We start from the raw sequence: 20,153 nt of genomic DNA on the forward strand, positions 1-20,153 counted from the left end.
CTGGGTTTTCTCTCCTACAGGAAAACTCTGCTGGCTTGGCTTTCTATGTAGCTACTAATAATTCTAACCCAACCCTGTGGGAACCCTCTCCGGACAGCCAAACACACGGGCGCTCTCAATGCTGACTCCTCAGGGACGTGCCCCCACTGCCGTCCTGGAGCTCCCTTGGCTGGATGCACACATCCGTTATCCGCTGGCCTCTCGTTGGTGTCCCCTCACACCTTGGCGGGGCCCACCCTCCTGCTGGTCCCCGAGTGTGAGACCCGTCTGACACTGTACGTGACCACCAGCGTCCATCTCTGCCTCGCACGTGCCTGGCAGTCAGCCGGGTACAGAATTCCAGGCTGGGGACCCTCCCCGCCAGCACTGGGGAAGCGCCACGCCTGGCTTCTAGCGGCCAGTGTCGTGCTGAGAACTCTGAGGTCTGGTTCTTCTGAACGAGGCCCATGTTCGTCTCTGGAAGCGCTGAGATCTTCTCTTTATCTCAGTTTTGAAATTTCACAATAACATGCCTCAGTGTGGTCTTTCACTCATTCTTTGTGCCAGACACTGGCGGGGGGGGGGTCTTCAATTTAACTCATGTCCTTGAGTTCTGGGAATCCTGGATTCAGTAATTTTCTCTCTTCCATACTCTCCATTCTCTCTATATGGAACTCTGAGATCTTGCAATTTTATCTTTTTGCTCTTATTTGCCATAATTTTGTAAAAATTTTTCTTCTACTTCCTGGGATGTTGCCTCTGTCGACCATCCACACCTCGTAACTAAGTTTTTAAAAATGTCAACTGTCACACTTTTAATCCCGAGTCCTCGTGATCTCCGCTTGCTTCTGTCCGGCGCAGGTGCTCTCCGGAGTGAAGGCGCATCCGTCTTAGCTCTCCGAGGATGTTACAGGGGTGGGGGGTGCTGTGTTTCATTCGTTTTCTTGGGGTCTGTACATTCTCTCTGGTTCCTTCGAGCTCCTCCTTCCGCTTTTTGTTTTGATTTGTTCTTGCAGGTCTCTGTCCTCCAAGCTGGAGGTTGAAGACGTGCTAACCTGGAGTCCATCCACTGGACAGGGCCGTCTGTGGTGGGCAAGGCTGGCCAACTGCAGGGCTCTGTGGGTCTGTGAAAGCAGCCTGGCCTGGGCAGCCGCTCAAGCTGGAATGGGAGATGCCCATATGCAAATATTTACAGGCCTTTTCTTTGGGGTCAATTTTTCCAGAAAAGATGCCGCCACTCTGCCCTGGGGGACCACAGGCATCCTGGGCCACGTGGGGGAGGGGCTGGGAACCTTGTTCAGTTCTCACGTGACCCCCATTTCCGAGAAGGCACTGCATCCCAGCCTACTCCTGCACTCCACATCCCAAAATCCACAGCCTCTCTGGACCAACTTCCCCAAGAAACCTGTCTTTGCAACAGCCTCCTGTTTTCAGCCTCTCCCATCACAGCTGCCACCCTCTGAGGTGCCAGGTGCATCCGACTCTCAGAGCTCTGCAGCTGGAACTGGTTCACGCATCTGCTGCCCTCCCCACCTGCTGGCACGTAGGCTCTCCACCTGCTGAGTCAGTTAATGCTAACCCACCGCATTGACCTTCCGAAATTCAGCTGCACCTCCAATCCCAGCGCCCACCTCTCCTTCCATTAGCAGTCCAGAGCTTCCTCCTCCTCGACTGTCAGGTACTGAGGTGGTAAGAGGAAGCGGAGGTGAGCAAGTGTGTTCAGTGTGCCCCACTCAATCAGTGCACCCACGAGCACTCCAGAGTCACAGGACACCACCACGTCACACCCAGGACCTGTCCAGCTCCCTCAGACACAGCAACAGCTAAGCGCTGGAAGCTGCAACCCAACAGAGCTGGCCGAGCTGCAGGCCAGGGGCTCCTACCGGCCCCTCACCGGGGTGGGACTCACGCTCCCAGCACACGCTGGGAAGGCCCCAGGGCGCTCCCCCTCGAAAAGGAAAGAGCAAAGAGGAGCGACTCTCGTGAAGCCCCCACCCCAGGAACCTCTCACGTGCTGTCTCAGTGCTCACGACAATCCCCATGAGACACACTGGACGTGGAGCACACAGAGAGGTGTGGTCAGTGGCGCGGCTGCAGGGGATGGGAACTGAGACAGGAGCCCACTCTAAGGCGCCTGCTAGCCAGCCCATGACAGCCAAGGCAGCACACCATGTCCCAGGCCCTCTCACGGGAGCCCACGCGGCCACGTCTTCACCTGATTCTCACGAGCCCCTGGGCGGCCACTGTCACCCCACTGCACACACGAAGCAGCAGGCTCAGAGGTTAGCTGCCCCCTAGCTGGTCACAGACGCCAGAGGGCCTGAACCCAAGGCCCCAAACGTCATCTGACTCAGAACCAGAGTGCTCACACACACACCACACTCACGAACCATACATACAGATACACACACGCAACACTCACGAACCATACATACACCACACAGACACACAACACACATACCACACACAAGTACCATATACACACACCCCACACTCACGAACCATACACACGCACCGCACTCACGAACCAAACACACACATACACACAAACACCACACACGAGCACCACCGACATACCACACACACACAACACACATGTACCATGCACACACTACATACATGTACCATACACACATATACACAGGCCACACTCATGAACCATACACACACACACACACACACACACACTCACGAACCATACACACACACCACACACAAGTACCACACACACCACACACACAAGTCCATACACACCACATACACATATACCCCACACACGAGTACCATACACACGCTACACACATATACACACATCACATACATACCGTACACACAAACCACACACATACATACAAAACCATACACACAACACACACTGTACACACATGTACCATACTCACAACACACGTGTACATATGCTACGTGCATGTGCCATATCACACACGCATATCATACACACACGTGTACTATACACACACCACACACCACACGCACATAACATACACACATACACAAAATACACATGTGAACCACACACGCAACACACATACCATACACACGCCACACATGTAATATACATACAACATACACATGCCGTACACATATAACACACAGACACACCACGGACACCATACAAACACATGCCACACAACACACATGTACCACAGACACCACATACACATATATACATACACCACACACACGAACCATACACACAACACACATAACACACATACACATGCCACACATGTACCATACAAACACCACACACACACATATATATACACAACATACACACATCACACACGGCTCACACAGCAAATGAACAGCAAAACCAAGGCCACGAGCCGCGTGTCCTCTCCTCCAGGCTAAAGCTCGAGCCCTAACCCACCACCTCCCAGCTGGGGGCAGCAAAGGCGCGACAGAGGATGCAGTGGCTGGGACCCACCCCCACCCACAGGCCTGGACACTGGGAAACAAGTGTGGCCGGCACTACAGCCACACACCCCCAGCTCTGGGCCCCTGCTGGACACAGACTTGGTCACTGAGGGCGATCGCCTCCTGCTGGGACCATTTCAAGTGGCTGAGGTGCAGCTGGTCCCACAGCCAGCTGGTGAGGCTGCCCGTCCGCAGACAGCCCTGGCTTGCCGCAGTCCCTGTCTGGCGAGGCCCCGAGCGTCTAGTGTCCAGATTCCCAGTCTAGCTCTACCAGCGACTCTGGGTGACCCGAAGCAGTCACCACACCACCGGCCCCCAGTTTCCTGGGGGTGACATTCTCCTGGGCCTTGAGCTCCTGAGCTCCTGGGATCACAGATGTGGACACACACTCAGGGCGCTGTACACAACCCCCAACCTGGAGGCTGCCAGCCCAGCGGGCAGAGCGTGCGGCTCCCCTAGGAGGGAGAGGCCCCGCCCTCCAAGAGAGCCCAGGAAAGTCAGGGAAGCTCCTCTGATACAGCAGCACGTGACCTAGGACTTCCAGGACAGGCGGACAAACCAGTGAGCTGTAGGGCGTCTGGGGAGGGCTGGTGCTCAGCGTCAGGGCCCCGTCCTCTGCCCGGCCCCGTCCACGATCTCTGCCAGGTGAGCTCACAGCCCTTCCCGTAAGACAGCGCCCGTCTCTGAGACCCCGGGCAGCCCAGGTGCTGCGCCGCGGCCAATGCAGGAGGGTAAGACAACCGACAGCAAGACCACACGGGCACTGGCTTCAAGGGGCGGCCACTGAAACCCCGGCTCAGCCACCTCCTGACACTGGACGCCCAGCAAGACGCAGCCCCTCTCAGTTGCCTCCTCCCCTGTAAGACGGGGGCCGCCACACGGACTGAACGCCACGACCCACGGGATGCTCTGAGTGCCATGGCTGGCCACTGACGATCTCAGCAGCGGCAACCGCTGTGCTGCCAGGGTGCTGTCCATCGGTGGTGGACGTGTGACCTCGGGGCTGGCCCACCCAGAGCCCAGGCAGACACCACCTGCAGTCGGGCCCACGTGGGCTCTTCTCCCAGGACCTGGGCCAGCTTCTCCTCAGCCTCAGTTGCTCACCTGAAAAGGGCCTTTCTCACAGTGAAGCTGGGAGGCTGGAAGGACACTCTCAAACACCTGCAGAGTCAGAAAAGCCCCATACCTCCTGGCCTGTCCGAGGCTTGAGAAGGACGAATGCAGACTCGAGCAGTCTCTGCCATCACCCGGGGGGTGGGAGTGCCAGGGGACCCCAGCTCATTTCAGGCTGAGCTGAGCCTCGAGAGCCAGCCGCGTGCCAGGGAGCACACACAAAGCCCAAGCTGGGGTCTCTGGCTCTGCAGCCGCACTGGAAATGACTTGTTTAGCTTCCAGAAAACTCCAGTAAGTCTGCAAAGCCTGCTTTGGGGGTCTTCCACCTCCCAATGGCCCCTTCACTCAGCCCAACACACTCTAGAAGCCCATGCTGGGTCCCTGCTCCCCCCTGCCATTGCCCAACACTCCAGAACACTCCAGAACACGCCCACCACCTCACCTGGCTGTCAAGATGCCAGGAGTGCCGCTTCACCAGAGCGCAGAGCTGGAAGGAGCACAGCTTCCACACCAACAGGGAGCGGCTGGATAAGCTACAGGACACCACCCACACCCCTGCCTTAAGCCCAGCAGGGAGCTGAAGCTGCAGGGCAGCCCAGAGGCTGAACCCCCACGAAGATGGGCCTTCCAGAGACAGGCCCAGGAAGAGAAGCCAGGCACCAGGCAGGTGGGAAGGAAGAACTCAGGTAGCACTTTCACAGGTTGCAAAGGCTGACTGTGGGTTTGCAGAGCCAGAGACACAAGGAGAACAACTCTCCTCTGCAGACCTGTGCAAGCTCACGGGAAAGCCTGGCGGGCGGCCGCCTGGAAACAGCCCAGCTCCTACCCAGCCAACTCACTGTCCACACTGATGGCCTGGCAGGAAAAGGCAGGCCCATTTCCAAGCATAAATACGCCTGAGCCCAGTCTCTAATGTCAGAACACTATGTCCAGCATTCAATCAAAAAGGACGACTCATTAAAAAGAAAAAAAATTATCCACTGTCAAGAGATAAAACATTCAAGAGAATCAGATTCAGAAAACTTAAAATAAGTCTAACTAATATATTAAAGACTTTCATGGAAAAGGTGGACAACATGCATGAACAGATGGATATTTCAGCCAAGAGATGGAAACTATAACAACAACGTTAGAGGGAAGATGAAAACACAGAACAAACGTAGAATGCTTTCGATGGGCTCATCAGCAGACCTGGCTCGGTAGAAGAAAGAATTAACCTGAAGATGGGTTGACAGAAATTACCCAAACTGAAACACATAAAAAAGTTCTGAAAAAAGGGAACATCCAAGAGCTGTGAGATAATATCAAACAAGCTAACACATAGGCAATTAGAATCCCAAAAGAGGAAGAGAGAATGGGACAGAAGAAATATTTGTGATAATGGCTAAAAATTTTTCCAAAATAATAAAAGGCATCAAACCACAGATCCAAGAAGCTCAGAGAACCCAGAGCAGGATGAGCACCCCCTCCTCCAAAAAAATCAACCTAGACACACCGTATTTGAGGTGCCGACAACCGGAGAGAGAGAGAAACTGCTGAAGGCAGCCAGAGGGGGAGACCCACCCCACAGCAGACCAAGGAATCCCAGGGGACTTCATCAGAAACTGCACAGCCAGGAGACACTGGAGGGACATCTCTGAAGTGCCGAGAGAGATGAGGAGGGAAGCCAGGAAGGATGGTGAGTCCCACAGTGCACAGGCGAGTGGCGTTCTGAAGGTCGGAGTCCCCATCAGGGCAGGGCAGGGCAGGGCAGGGCAGGCAGGGGAGGGGAGGGCAGGGGAGGATTGGAGGCAAGAAAGAACAGGGTGTGATCAGACAGGCCCGCGGGGCTGAGTGTCAGGAGGCAGATCAGGTGAAATCCAGATCACAGGAGGACAGGCCCTGGACTTCAACACTGCCCAAAGGCAAGGGGGAGTCGGTGGAGAGGCCTAATGAGGGGTGACGGAGGCCAGATTTGTGTTTCTGAGACATCACTTAGCTGCAGTGTGAAAGATGAACCCGGGGGAGGCCACACGATACTCCAGGTGAGAGAGGAAGAATCCCAAGACCGTAGCAGGGTTGAGAGGGGCAGGCAGAGCTGAGAGCTTACTAGGCAATAAATCCACAGAAGTGGGCCAGCCCTGGTGGCCTAGTGGTTAAGTTCAGTGCGCTCCACTTCAGTGGCCCAAGTTTGCTTCCCAGGCGCAGACCTATACCACTCGTCTGTCAGTGGCTATGCTGTGGTGGCAGCTTGCATACAAAAACAGGAAGACTGGCAGTGGATGTTAACGCAGGGCAAATCTTCCTCAGCAAAAAAAAAAAAAAAAAAGCCACAGAAACAAGTAACAAAGTGCATGTGGGAGGGAAGGCAGGAGAAGTCATCACTGTCTGGGAGCAATGAGAAATGAGGAACCCAGAAGCTCAGAGGGGAACTCAGAGCTCTTCCTATTCCACTGGCATCAGAAAGACACTCCTCCCAGAAGCCCCAGCTCCTTTCTTTCTCCAGAACCCTGTGGGTTCTTCCTGAGGCTTTCCCTTCCAAGCCCCGTGTAGCAATGAGGAGAACCGTTCCCCGAGCCAACCCAGGAACTTGGATCTGGCACCCTTCCCCAACGCGAGGCCTCCAGATCCTGTGGAAACAGCTGGAGGAAGAGCACAGGGGAGGAGAGGGAGGGAGGAGGGGAGCGGGAGCGGGGGCGGGAGCGAGGAACCTGCCGGTTATCCTGAGCAAATCCTCCCGCCAGGGTTTTCGGGCCTCTACACGCTCTCCTGGGAGGCAGCTAACGCAGTGTTGGAGAGCACCCGGGACCCTGACTGGTGAGGCTGGAAGGGAGAGACAGTCACTCTGATCTTGGAAGAAATGTGAGCTTGGGGTGGGTGACAAGTCCTTCAACCCCTTGTGGCCCGCTTTCCGATCCTGATCCGCGAACGCACTCCTCCCCAGGCTGTGGGAAAATGAAGTGAGACGCCCGCACGTGGGAGCCGAGGAGCGTCTGGCACGGCACCGAGGCTGGGTGAGGGCTGCTTCCCACCCCACTGTCTCTCCTCCGGCTCTTCCAGGGTGGTTCATCTACGAGTAACACCCACCCACTCAAATGCTGATACCACCCTGCCCCTCACTGGGCCTCTTTCTATCTCCAGAAAGGAAACAATCACAAGAACCCGGTTGTTCTCAGGCTCAAGCAACATAGAGGGTGGGACAGCAGCTGTAATCAGTAATCCCATCCAGCCCTCAGGGCCAGGGCCAGGGCCAGCCCACCTCCTCCATGCAGTCCTCCAGTCATCCTCCTCCTCTGAACCCTCCCTCCTGGGCCCCTGACCGACACTGAGAATGACCACCTGGCTGGCAGGCGGCTTCCAGCATCAGGAGCCTGGCTTCCCAGTGTCACTGTAAGCTCCTGAGGTCAGCTTTTCACAACGCGCCCCACGCCCACCTCTCCTGGGCACGGTGACATGCACAAACAAAGAAAACTAAGACATCCGTGCAGCCTGGGGCCCGTGCATCTCCCGCAGCCTCCCCATCCCCGAGGTATCTTAAAATTTAAGACTGAAATGAGTCCATCAGGTCCAACCCCCTCATTTTTCATGAGCAAAGTGAAGTCCCACGGTGACAGGGTGGAACCAGGGCCCAGATGCATTTCCTCCCGGGCTGCAATTCGCTTCTCCCCTCTGGTCAGGGACGGGAGACTGTGAGGCCCTCCAGGACCGGCGGGAACCAAAAGGAAAATAAGAGCAGGAGGCGGGCGCTCCGGCCGAGCCAAGGAGCAGACTCCAAGGCCAACACCCCAGAACTTTGGGGACCGTCAACCCGTTAGCAAAACCGACAGCAGCGCTCGCCACCACACAAGCGTGGACAGCCACAAGATGCTGCCCCGACAGCCAGGGTCAACACGACAATCCTGGGACCCAGGAGGCTGTACGAATGAATGACGATGAACAAGCAGTGAGGAGAAGGGTCCTCCTCACAGGCACAAGGGCTCCGGAGACCCGGATCCCAGTCTGAACTGGCGCCATGCCACAGAACTTCCCGCGGTGATGGAAACGTTCGACATTCGTGCCGTCCAACACGGCAGCCATGAGACACACCTGGCACTCGAAGTGTGGCGAGTGCTACTGAGGCGTTGAATTTCTAACTTTATGTCACTTCCACTCGTTCCATTTCAGTAGCCACATGTGGCCAGAGACTACCGGAGTGGACAGCACAGTCTAACCTGTCGTCTGAGCTAAAACGTCAGAAACACACAAAAAATCCCAGAGCAGTGGGCTGTTGCGGAAAAAAGCAGGATCTAATTACTACTGCCTTTACCACCAGAAAGCCCCCAACGCTGGAAAGCCCAGCTCCCCATCAGAGGGGGCAGGGGTGGACAGGGACCCTCAGGCCCTTCCAGCTCCGACCACCTGAGAGTTCACCGTCATCCCCTGGACGTGGGCACCGGAAGCCCAAGCGGCCCCGTGGTCTTCCTGCTGTGGCACGAAGGGGGCCTCTGCTTGTCCTGGTGGTCTCTCCGACCCCTGCAGAAACCCCCACATGGCTCAGAGGGTCACGCCATCCGCCCAGGGCCCCCCGGATGGAGCAGTGAAGCTGTACTCACACCCAGGACTTCCAGCTCCAAAGCGGGCGCCTAACCTCTACACCCTGGAGCCTCGTCCAGACCCACTCCCGGTGGGGAATGGGAGGGCCGGCCAGAGAGGGGAAAGGGAATGTGACACGGGCCACCTGAAGGCCATGTGCTGAGGGCTCACAGCGGCAAAAACCTTAAAATCCCGACGTGCCTGAGCCTCCAGTGTCACAAAGCACACAGGGAGAAGGCAGGGTGCCCCCCCTCCTTGGGGCCTGAGTCTGGCTGCCCTCACGACCTTCCAAAGGAGCAGGGCACCCGCGGGGCAGGGGAGAGGCTGGCTGTGGACCAGGGGACCTGACAAGACCTGGCCCCATCCCTCAGCAGCTGTGTGACTCTGAGCAAGTTCTTGCTTTCTTTGAGCCTGCGAAAAGAGGCATGAGAGCCCCTCAAGGACTAACAGGGCAGAGCACTTGGCACTTAGCCACCCCTAAAGCATTGCAGGTCCCACCCCACACTGCGACAGGCCTATGTTCACAGGCACAGCCCCTCAAAGGATCCCGGCAGACCGGCCTCGGAGACCGTGCAATTTAAGCTGTGGATTTCACAGCAGGGCAAACGGAGCCTTGAGAACCCAGATCCGAACCCCAGACCTGCTCCTCCCGCCCTCCCACTGCAGACGACTCCCACGGCCCTGTTCCTCTGGCTGAGAAAACCGTGAGGGCAGATTCCTGGGGCCAGCGCTTCCGTCCTTCGGTCATTTCTCGTACTGACCTTGACAGCCAGCGGGGCGGGAGGGCAACAGCCTTCAGTAGAGCCGGTTAAAGCTGGCACAGCCACCTTTCCTGAGAAAACATCTCACTCACCCCGTCACATTCCCTGGGATGGGTGGGAGGATGGAGCGGGACGAGGCTGAGAACCAGGAGGCAAAGCCAAAAAGGAGCCGAAAACACTGGCCCGCACCAAACCCACGACTCTGCTCCTCCTTCACGCCAGGCGCACCGTCAGCTCAACTCAGCCTGTTCCAGCCCCGTGAGCCTGGGCAAGTCCCAACCCCCCGGACATGCACGTCCCCCCGTGAAATGGGAGCCCGTCTCTGACCTACCCCACAGAGCTCTGGGGAGAAGTCGCTGTGACAACGGACCCAGGGCTCCGGGAGCCACAAGGCACAGAGCACGGGCTGTGGTCACTTAGGCTACCTGCTCCCAGCCACACGCGGTTCTCACCAGGCAGCCGCAGGTGGAAAAGGAGCGGGCAGGGGCGGCCAAGAAACGGCAGGAGCCTGGAACGGCCATCAGGGCTGTGGGGAATTTTAAGTTTTAAAAAGGTGACTCTCCGGGGCTCTGGGTGAAGGGACCTCACACAAGGTCTCCAGGCCACCCCTGGGTTCCTGTCACCAAGGGAAAGAGCCACACGTTTGCCCTCCTTGCTAAGAAGTGCAGAGTTTGCTTCTGTTTGTCTGTGAAAGATGTGAGTTACAACACGTGAGCTCTGGTTATCTGGAAAACCTCCTCCAGCTCACAGCTCATCCCCATCCAGGGGCCCGCAGAGCGCCGCCAGGCCCCGCGGCAGCCCCTCTAAAGCACTGGCCACAGGCCTGAGGACACAGCTGTCCCAGGGAGCCCCAGGGTCTGTGCGTCCCCAACCCCGACAGCCACTTAACTTCTCACCTCCGTCTCCTCCTGTGAGGACACAGAACCACAATCCCTCATCTGTAGTTCCAAAATCCTAAAGAGCCCCCCAAACCGAGTTTTTCACCATGCATTCGGAGGCAAATCCTGTCCTAAGCCGACACGAGGCTATTTTTAATCTTTCTTGATCCCACTTAATGTGGGGGTCCAAGGTAAAGCCCCACACCGAGCGGGGGGATCCTACAGCATATCTGACATCCACAGCTCTAAAATCTGAAAAACTGGGGATCGCCGCACCCACGGGGCCCCGCAATTCGGGTGAGGGGCTGTGGGGCCGCAGCAGGGAACACACGCACACCTCCTTCCCGTCCCTCTTCCCAAGGACAGCCCCGCAGTTCTTCCAGACTGTTCTCCAAGCCCCCCACCCACCAACATGGCTCCCCACCGCTCCACTGACAGCCCCTTCCCCAACCTTCCTCAGAGGATCAGGTCAGGCCCTTGGGCGTGGGGGACCCTGGGCAGGGATGACAATCCAGCGTACAGCTCTTCCAGCAACCTGCCCCCTGCTGGTCCGACAGGACCTCAAGGCCGGCCGCCTCCTACACCAGGCTGCAGACGCACTGCACAGTCTGGATTCCAGCGCTCCCTCCCTCTCCAGTACGGTGGCAACAGGGAACCTCCCCCGCCACCACCCCAGCCCAGTTAAAAGAACAGGAAAGCTGCCTCTTTTCCCCACAAACCTCAGAAGAGGCACATGATAATCTCTCACATCAGGTCCTGGACACAGACCAGCCTGGCTTTAAATCCCAGCTCTGCCACTCATCCGCTGTGTGACCTTGGCCCAGCCACTTCCCCTCTCTGAGTCTCAATGCCTAGACTATAAAGGGGGGATGACCACCTTACACAGTTGTCAGGAAAATGACATCAATTAAGGCTGGGAAATGTGAATGCTCCAGGGTCCTGCCTGACCCCTGGGTGATGGAGGCGACCCTGAAGCAGGGGAGCACACCGAGCACCGGGCACTCACTCTGGGCAGGGCTGGTCCCATCCCCCACCCGAAGCCCACGCAGGAAAGGGACGTACACAGCCCTGACGCCCGTTTGATGCCCCTTCCCAGACGATCCCCAGGACTTGGCACCCGTCAAAGGCTGAACCGTGTCCAGAAACAGAGAGGTTAAGTGACTGTCCAAGGTCACACAGCCAGCCGGGTAATGGGAGGGGATGCGGGGAGGGGTGGCGGCCCTGGGCCTGTCCTCCTGGCAGCTTCGGCCAAACAGGCTCCATCCGCACGGGACGCCGTCCAGCCGTGGCCACCGGGGCCCACCCCAAAGGTCTCTGGCCTCGATTCCCCCACTGCGGGCCGCCCCGCCCTGTCGCGCGCAGGGCACCGGATGGGCGGTGGGCGCGGCGGCGAGGACGAGGGCGACCACCGCGCCCCCGACGGGCAGCCCCCGTGTCCGCGGGCGCAGCGCTCCCGCGGGGGCGCCGCAGGCCGGGCGGGGCGGGGCGGGCGCGGGGCTCACCGGACTTGGGGTAGGTGACGATCCACACGTCGCTGGGCCGCACGGGGAAGTTGGCGATCTCCTCCATCTTCCCGCGGCAGAAGGGCGGCAGCCGCACGCCGTGGAACTCGAAGTACTTGCTCTCGAACTCGCCCGGGGTGCTGGGCGTCTCGGCCTCGCTCTCCGCCATGCCGCCGCCCGGCCCGCGCCCGCCCGCACGCGCCCTGCCCGCCGCCCCAGCCGCCGCGCGGCCTCCGCAGGCGTGACGTCACGGCGCCGCCCGGCGCGCCGGCTGCGCCCCGCGGCGTGACGTCACGGCGCCGCCCGGCCCGCGCCCCGCGCCCCGCCCCGGCCGGCGCCGGCGGAGGCTCCGCGGGCGTGAGGTCACCGAGCCGCCGCGCCCCGCGGCTGTGACGTCACGGCCCCGCCCCGCCCCGCCCCGGGGACCGCCTGAGACCCCTGCCCGCCGTCCCCGCCCGCCCGCGGCCCGCAGCCGCAGCCCCTCCATCGCGCGTTCGATAGTCCCACCGCGGATTCCGTCGTTCGGCAAGCGCTCGGCCCAGACTCCTGAAACGCTCCAGCTGGAAGGGACCCTAAAGATGCATTCGTTCGCTCAGCAAATATTTAGGGGCACCGGTCCAGGCGCCCGAGACGCGTCAGGAAAAGCCTGGCCCTCTAGGCGCTCAGATTTGTGAATACCCAAGATAATTTCAGGGAGCCGTAGGCGCTGTGAATATTGTGCTTTGCAACATCCTGGGGACAGACGGTGGGGAGGAGGGGTTAATTGCAGAGTCTGAGACCTTAAGAGACAGACTCTCTTGGGATAGTGCCCCCAAATCTGCATTTAATAAGCTATCTCTTTTGCAGACTACAATTTGAGAACAACCGAATTCTGGAGAGTTTTTAGTGCAAACCCTCATCCAATCATTCACTCAACAAACATATATTAAGCACCTACTACATGCCTGGGACTGGAGGAACGTGAAGATGAAAACAATGAAGTCCTGGTGTAGTTCTCTGAGGCTCTGCGTCCTTGACTGTGAAAAGGGGACCTCTACCCCGGGTGCTGTAGTCGGGAGGATGGACTGAGATGACTGCACCAGCAAGAATGGGGAGCAGAGCAGGTGGACAGGATCTGCCTGCTCTGTCTCCTTCTTGCACTGGACTGAGACACTCGAAGTCTGGCAAGGGAGACACACACAAGGGCGGAGGGGCATGGGCCATGGGTACACAGTGGACAGAGAGGAAAGAGAGCAATGGACCCCAACTCCAGAGGCTTGTGGATGTCTTTACAGGAACAAACAAGGACATTCCAAGCACCCAAGACGTTGCAAAGAATGCTTAGGTTGTGGCACAAAGACGGCTAGCCAAAGGCTGGAGGAGTCGAGCAAGTGCATGAATGTGCAGATGTTTCAGGTGAGGATTCTCACTATGAAGAAGACGAGGAAGAACCCAGTGAGATCAGAGTGGAATCTGAGGTATTAACACGAATTTATTATTTTTAAAAATATCTATTTCTTATCTTTGCTTAAAAGGCCTTTGACACTGGAATTCCTGTAATACCAGGCACACCCAGTGCCCACATCTTGGTGTCTAAATCCTTCCCCACCGAAAAGAACCAGCATGTCTTGGGAAAAAGGCCAATTCCAGGGCTGGGCGAAGAAAGTACGAGATGAGCCTAAAACATCTTGTTGGGCCAAAAAATAAAGTGCTAAAAAAACCCTGATGGGAATAGGTGAAAAGGACACAGGAGCTAGATTGAAAGGCCAAAGCAGGAACAATTTGTGCATGTGAGACAAAAACTGGAAACAACTCAACTGTCCATCAACGGTAGGCTGGATAAACTATGATATATTCATACGATGGAATACTTACTACACAGCGATAGAAAAGAATTACTGATATATGCAACAACACTGGTGAATTTCACAGTCAAATGATGAACAGAAAGAAGTCATACACAGGGCCCGCCCCGGGGGCCTGGTGGTTAAGTTCGGTGCACTCTGCTTCAGTGGCCTAGGCCCCATTCCTGAGCACGGACCTACACCACTCGTCTATCAGTGGCCATGCTGTGGTGGCAGCTCACATACAAAAAGAGGAAGATTGGCAGTGGATGTTAGCTTAGGGCAAATCTTCCTCAGCAAAGAAAAAAAAAAGAAAAAGCCAAACACAAAAGGCAATACATTGTATGATTCCGTTCATATACGGTTCAAGGACAAACAAAACTAATCTGTGATGATAGAGGTCAGAAAAGTGCTTAATTTGGGGCACAGGGAGGGGTTGAGTGGGAATAGACACAAGTACCCTCCAGAGTGTTGGAAACATTCTATCTTGCTCTCAGAGGTGGTTACATGATGAGATAGACATAGGATAGAGAGATGGAGATGAAGAGGCAGGGCCTTCCTGGTTGTGCATCCAGGGAGTCACAGAACGCCCTGTTCTCAGAGGGACCCTGCACCTGGGCTTTAATGCTGTGTGGTCACCATCTTGAAATTCTTAATATTTAATCTTTGAGCTTTGCTTTAGAAGTGGAGTCCGATGGGGCAATGGAGCACGTGCTGAGGACTTAGAACTTCGGCTCATGAGTGCTCCCACCTCCTGCCACATTCCCAGGACAAGTCCTTGACTGCCCACTCCTCTGTCCTCTGGTGTTGCAGCCCTGTCCAACCTCTCTCCTTACCCCTGCCCAGCGACCATGGGGCTTGGGCACCAGCGAGCAGAGGATCAGGTCTGACGCTCGCACCCCATGGCATCTCAGAGCGGGCCGTGCTCACAGCCACCGCTGTCATCCCCATCCTGCACTGGGCACCGCAGAGTGTTTGGTAAAGGAATCAGCAAACGTGAGCCTGTCCCCCACCACCATTTCAGGAAGCGGAAAACTGACGCCTTGTGCCTCCTGATGTAACGTACCGAGGAGGACACAGGATCACTTACGTGGTTTTCCTGCCAAAAATTCATATCCTGAATCGAATAATGAGGAGAGAACACAAAACCTCAGCCAAGGGACAGTTCATAAACAACTGACTTGTCTGATTTGTACTCTACAGAAATGTGAATGTCGTGAAAGACGAAAAAAACAAAAAGCTGAAAGAACTGTTTTAGAGAAAAGGAGACTAAAGGTATTTAACAACTAAATGCGATGGGCGACTCTGCATTGGATACTGGATCATGAAAAAAAGCCATAAAGGACATTACTGGGACAATTTGCAACATATGAATATGGACTCTATGTTAACTGGTAATATTGTATTAATTTTAAGTTTCCTGAATTTTAAAACTGTATTGGTTATGTAAAAGAATGTTCTTTTTCTTAGGAGGCACATGCTGAAGTATTTGGGGGTGTAAAACATGATGTTTGCAACTTTCAAAGGGTTCTACAAAAACCCCACAATTATAACACTAATGTGAGTGCACGTGTATACAGACATTGAGAGAGAAAGGCAATGTGGTAGAAGCCACAGTTGTGAAGGGAGGTGATGGTTGTGTTCATTGCTGTATTAGTTTTCTATTGCTGCTGTGACAAATTACCACACACTCAGTGGCTTAACAGCATGAATTTATTATCTCACGGTTCTGTAGGTCAGACGTCTAACGCGGGTGTCACTATGCTGAAGTCAAGATGTCAGCAAAGCTGCATTCTGGAGGCCCAGGGGTGACTCCATCTCCTCGCCTTCTCCAGCTTCTAGAGGCCGCCCGCAGTCCTCGGCCCCTTCCTCCATCTTCAAAGTCAGTGATGGCCGCTTTCTCACATCATGTGACTCTGACACTGACTCTTCTTCTGCCTCCCTCTTCCACTTTTAAGGACCCTTGTGACTATATTGGGCTCACCCAGTAACCCAGGATAATCCATTTGAAGGTCAGCAGATTAGCAACCTTAATTCCATCTGCAACTTTGATTCCCTTTGACATGTAGCAACGTATTCACCGGTTCTGGGAATTAGGACGTGGACATCTTTTGGGGGCGAGAGGGAGTGTTATTCTGCCTATCAAAGTTGTATTACTTCTTGGAGCTTTTCTATAGGTTTAAATTTTTTCAGAATAAAAATCTAAAGAAAAACGTCTGTTAACATAGAAAATCCTGACAACTCTGCAAAAATAAGCTACTAGAATTGATAAGTGAATTTAACAAGATCACAGGATACAAGGCCCACAGACAAAAATCAATTGTATTTCTACATACTAGCAACAAACAACTGGAAATTGGAATTTTTAAAATACCCTTTGCAATAGCATCAAAAAACATTAATTACTTAGGAATAAATCTGAGAAAATATGTTCAAGATTTGTAGAACAAAAGCTACAAAACATTGATGAGAGAAATTAAAGAAACGGAGACACACACCCTGCTCGTGGATTCGAAGACTCAACATTGTTAAGAGGCCCGTTCTCCTCCTTATCTATAGAGCCTATGCAAACCTAAGCAAAATCTCAGCAGGCTCTTTCATAGAAACTATCAAGCTAGTTCTAAAATCTATATGGAAAAGCAAAGAACCTAGAATAGTCAAAACAATTTTGGAAAAGAATAGCAAAGTTGGAGGGCTCACACTACCTGATTTCAAGACTTACTATATAAAGCTATTTACCTTAAAGCTATAAACCAAGAGAGTGTGGGATTGGCATAAGCATAGACAGATAGATAAGTGGAACCGGACAGACAGCCCAGAGATAGACACACACATATATGATGAATTGATTTTTGACAAAGCTATCCTTAAAGAGCAGAAAAGAAAAGTTTCTTATGAGCCAAAAGTGTCCACCAAGAGCTAGTCTGCCCCGTGGGAAGTGAAGGCCCATCTCTGGAGGCGTGTGAGAGGCTGGGTAGCCCTCTGTCCTGACGAGACTCTTTTCAGTAATCGGAGGGAAAGCCTCTGCGCTCTGAGATCCCTGCGATGCTCGGGCGGCCTGGGAAGAGCCCGCGGGCCGCTGTCCGCGGTGCTGAACGCGCACAGCTCGCCAGATCCCACTGTCCTCCGGATCCGGGACTCTGGGTGGCCACAACTCGCGCTGGCCCTGGTTTTGCTTTTATCTTCCATCTTGATGTATATTTTCCCATTTGATGCACTACCAAGTGTTTAAGTTAAGTCCTCGTTTGTCATGGAAATGTCGAACATATGCAAAATTAGAATAGTATAAACTTCTACCTGGTCGTCAGTCAGTGTCAACTGCTATCAACTCATGTTTCATCAACTCTCGCCCACCCCTCCCCACCCGGATCATTTGGAAGCAAATCTCATGTATTACATCATTTCATTCATAAATATTTCAGTATAGATCCCTAAAAGATAAGAACTCTTTGATGCATTTCCATTTTACTTTTTTTTGTTTAATAATTATTTGTCAAAAGTTGTAATGTATTTGTGTTGTTTTGCTTACGTGCGACTAAACAGTGTACTGATAAATTAGTCCAGAAGAAAAAGGAAGTTACTATCTAGAGACTTATGGTTCCAAGAAAATTCTTAAAAATTAACTCTCAAAAAAAAAGATAAGAACTCTTTGAAAACATATTCCCAATACATTAACACAACCAAAAAGTAATGATGATGCCTTAACATCACCAAATACCTGATTAATATACACAATCAAATTTATGGACGGGATGCAAAACTCAGAGGGGTTGAGGTAACTGCCTGGGGATCCCTAAGGTAGCCAGGATTTAGTGCTGGGGCAGAAGTAACCCCACTAGTATCACGTGAACCCAGCCACAGGTGGGCACATACCAACCTGCTTGCCACAGGTGACCTTAAGTCTGAGGCACAGGGTGCTGGCTCAGGAAGGTGGCCACACCCACAGAGTGGCCCCTGAGGATACCTGTGCCCAGGAACTACAGGCTCCAACCACAGTCCTGCGCAGACGGATCCACATCATTTACATCAGAATCTCTGCAGAAGAGTCCTGAGCATCACTATTCCTACCCAGCATGGGTAGGGTTGGGTTCTAGTGTGCAGACAGGGTGGAACCACAGCCTGACTTGGGCCCGAATGCTGACTCCACCACAACCGACTATGGGACCTGGGACAAGGCACTTCACCTCTCTGGCCTCAGATTCTTTGTCAGTTTAACTTACGATGGGCCACCGCCAACCTGCCTTTGCTCCTGCAGTCCCCGCTCCTAGAATGACTTTCTGCCAACCCAAATTCTAGGCTTCCATAAAGACCCTGTTCAGAAACCCGTTTCCTCTGTGGCTGGTCCCCTCTTGGAGTCATCTCTCCTCCCTCTGACCACGGTGGTGGTGATTGTCTGTGTTATGGGCTCAGGGCAGAGCTGGAGGCCCCTTAGAAACCAGCTAGTCCAAAACTAAAACCCTGATTTTAAAGCCATGGAAATGAGGAATTGATCGAGGAAAGAAGCTGCCCAGCACCACAGAGCAGGTGCACAAAGAAGCTGTGACGGTCTAGGGAGCTTCCTGCCGCCTGGAGCACAGACTTGGGCATTTCCAGCTCTACCACTTGCCAATGAACATAACATCTCTGTGCCTCAGTTTCCTTACCTATAATGGGGACAATAATACCTACCTCCCAGGGTTGCTGTGAGAATTAATTGAGGTGATGGGCTTTGTAACCTGTAAAGTGATGTACACCTGTGAGGGTTAGAGTCCCTATTCCCTCCACAGAAATACCAATAGAGACATGTGAGCTCCTTGAGTCAGGGATCTGCCTCAGGCATCAGGACATACTCAGTAAACAACTGGCACTCAGAAAGCCAGGCTGGGGGGCTTGCAGCCAGCCCAGGAACGTGGCTCAAGAATGGGAGCCATGGCTGTGCCAGGGCTCCAGAGCCCAGTGTCCCTTGGTTGGAACACTGGGAGAAAGAGGAGGGTGGTGGACCCACAACTTCAGCACACTTGTTGGAGGCTACAGCACGGGGTCCAGAGAGGGCTCTGACTTCAAATGGGTCCAGGTCCCAACTGCAGCCTGTTGAGTTTTGTCTGGACTATCTCCCACGCAGGGGCAATGTGAGGCTCAAAGGAGGCCAAGTGGTCCTCCTAGTCTGGCGCCTAACAGAGAGTGGAAGTGTAGTTAGTGTCCCTTCATGCCCTGCTCCCCCTGTCTGAGCAGTAATCCCTACCATTTAATATGGTCTGCAAGGAACATTTACTTTTCTCAAGTAAATATTCCATGAGCTATGTGTTATTGTCTCCATCTTATACAGAGGGAAACTGAGGCACTGAGACGAGAGGGGATGTCCCGGGGTCACATCAATGCTGAGTTGCAGAGATGGGACTCAAACCCAGGTCAACCTGAATTCAGAGCCCAGGACCCCTCCTCCACTCTGTAACACCCCAGAGCTCTGAGTCAGGAGGATGTGTAGGTAACAATGGGGGAGTCTGACCTGGATCAGCTCCTGGGCTATCTGCTGTGTCGGCTGAGCCATCGCCAGGCTCAAGGAAGAGCATGGCACTGTTGGTGGACGTGCCCCAGCAAAATTCGCGGGCGTTGCTCAGGCCAAGCTCATTCATTCTGAGGCTACATTAATAGAGGCAGTAACCGGGAAGTGGGAGGTCAAAGGCAATTTAGGCCCAGTGCTGGATCCCATGTCCTAGAGGGAGGTGGACAAACTGGAGGTAAGGGGCTGGAGGTGACGGAGCAGCATGTCTGGGTTGGGGGTGTCCTTAGGAGTGCTTACAAGGCACGAGCTGCTCCCTGTGGAGAAGAGCAGCCTCAGAGGGATCAGATCGCTGCCTTCCTATCCCTGCCAGGCTGTCCCCAGGCAGAGGGAGCACGCAGGGTCCACGGGCCCAGAGAGCAGAGCTGGGATCAGAGGGGAAAGCCATGGGCTGTCGGATTTTAAAGCCACATGAGAAAATGCCTAAGAGTTAAATAAGAGAGAAACCCAGAAAGTACTTGTAAACTGTGAAGGACGGTGGGCAATACTTGGGAGTAGTCTCTGCGACTATCAAGTTGTGAGCAGATGACCTTGAAGCACGCGCCACAAATAACAACGACTGAAGAGAA

The 20,153-nt window shown here is 54.4% G+C and overlaps 1 protein-coding gene across 5 annotated transcripts in view; it reads right to left on the reverse strand.

Annotated features, from left to right (window-relative positions):
- SULT4A1 (sulfotransferase family 4A member 1) overlaps nt 1-12,534 on the reverse strand; it is a 34,993-nt gene extending 22,459 nt beyond the window's left edge. For 2 of the 5 annotated variants that reach the window (XR_011534699.1, XR_011534698.1), the window contains exon 1: nt 12,223-12,478. Coding sequence is in view for 1 of the 5 variants with exons in the window: in XM_070600035.1 (XP_070456136.1) it covers nt 12,223-12,391 (169 nt within the window). In the remaining 4 variants the exon portion in view is untranslated. Of the gene's footprint in view, nt 1-12,222 lie in introns of all 5 variants that reach the window. The other 3 variants (XR_011534700.1, XR_011534701.1, XM_070600035.1) reach the window with 3 other exon arrangements.
- Nucleotides 12,535-20,153: the final 7,619 nt, after the last annotated feature.

This window comes from Equus przewalskii, chromosome 29 (genome assembly GCF_037783145.1).
Source record: "Equus przewalskii isolate Varuska chromosome 29, EquPr2, whole genome shotgun sequence".
NCBI lineage: Eukaryota > Metazoa > Chordata > Mammalia > Perissodactyla > Equidae > Equus > Equus przewalskii.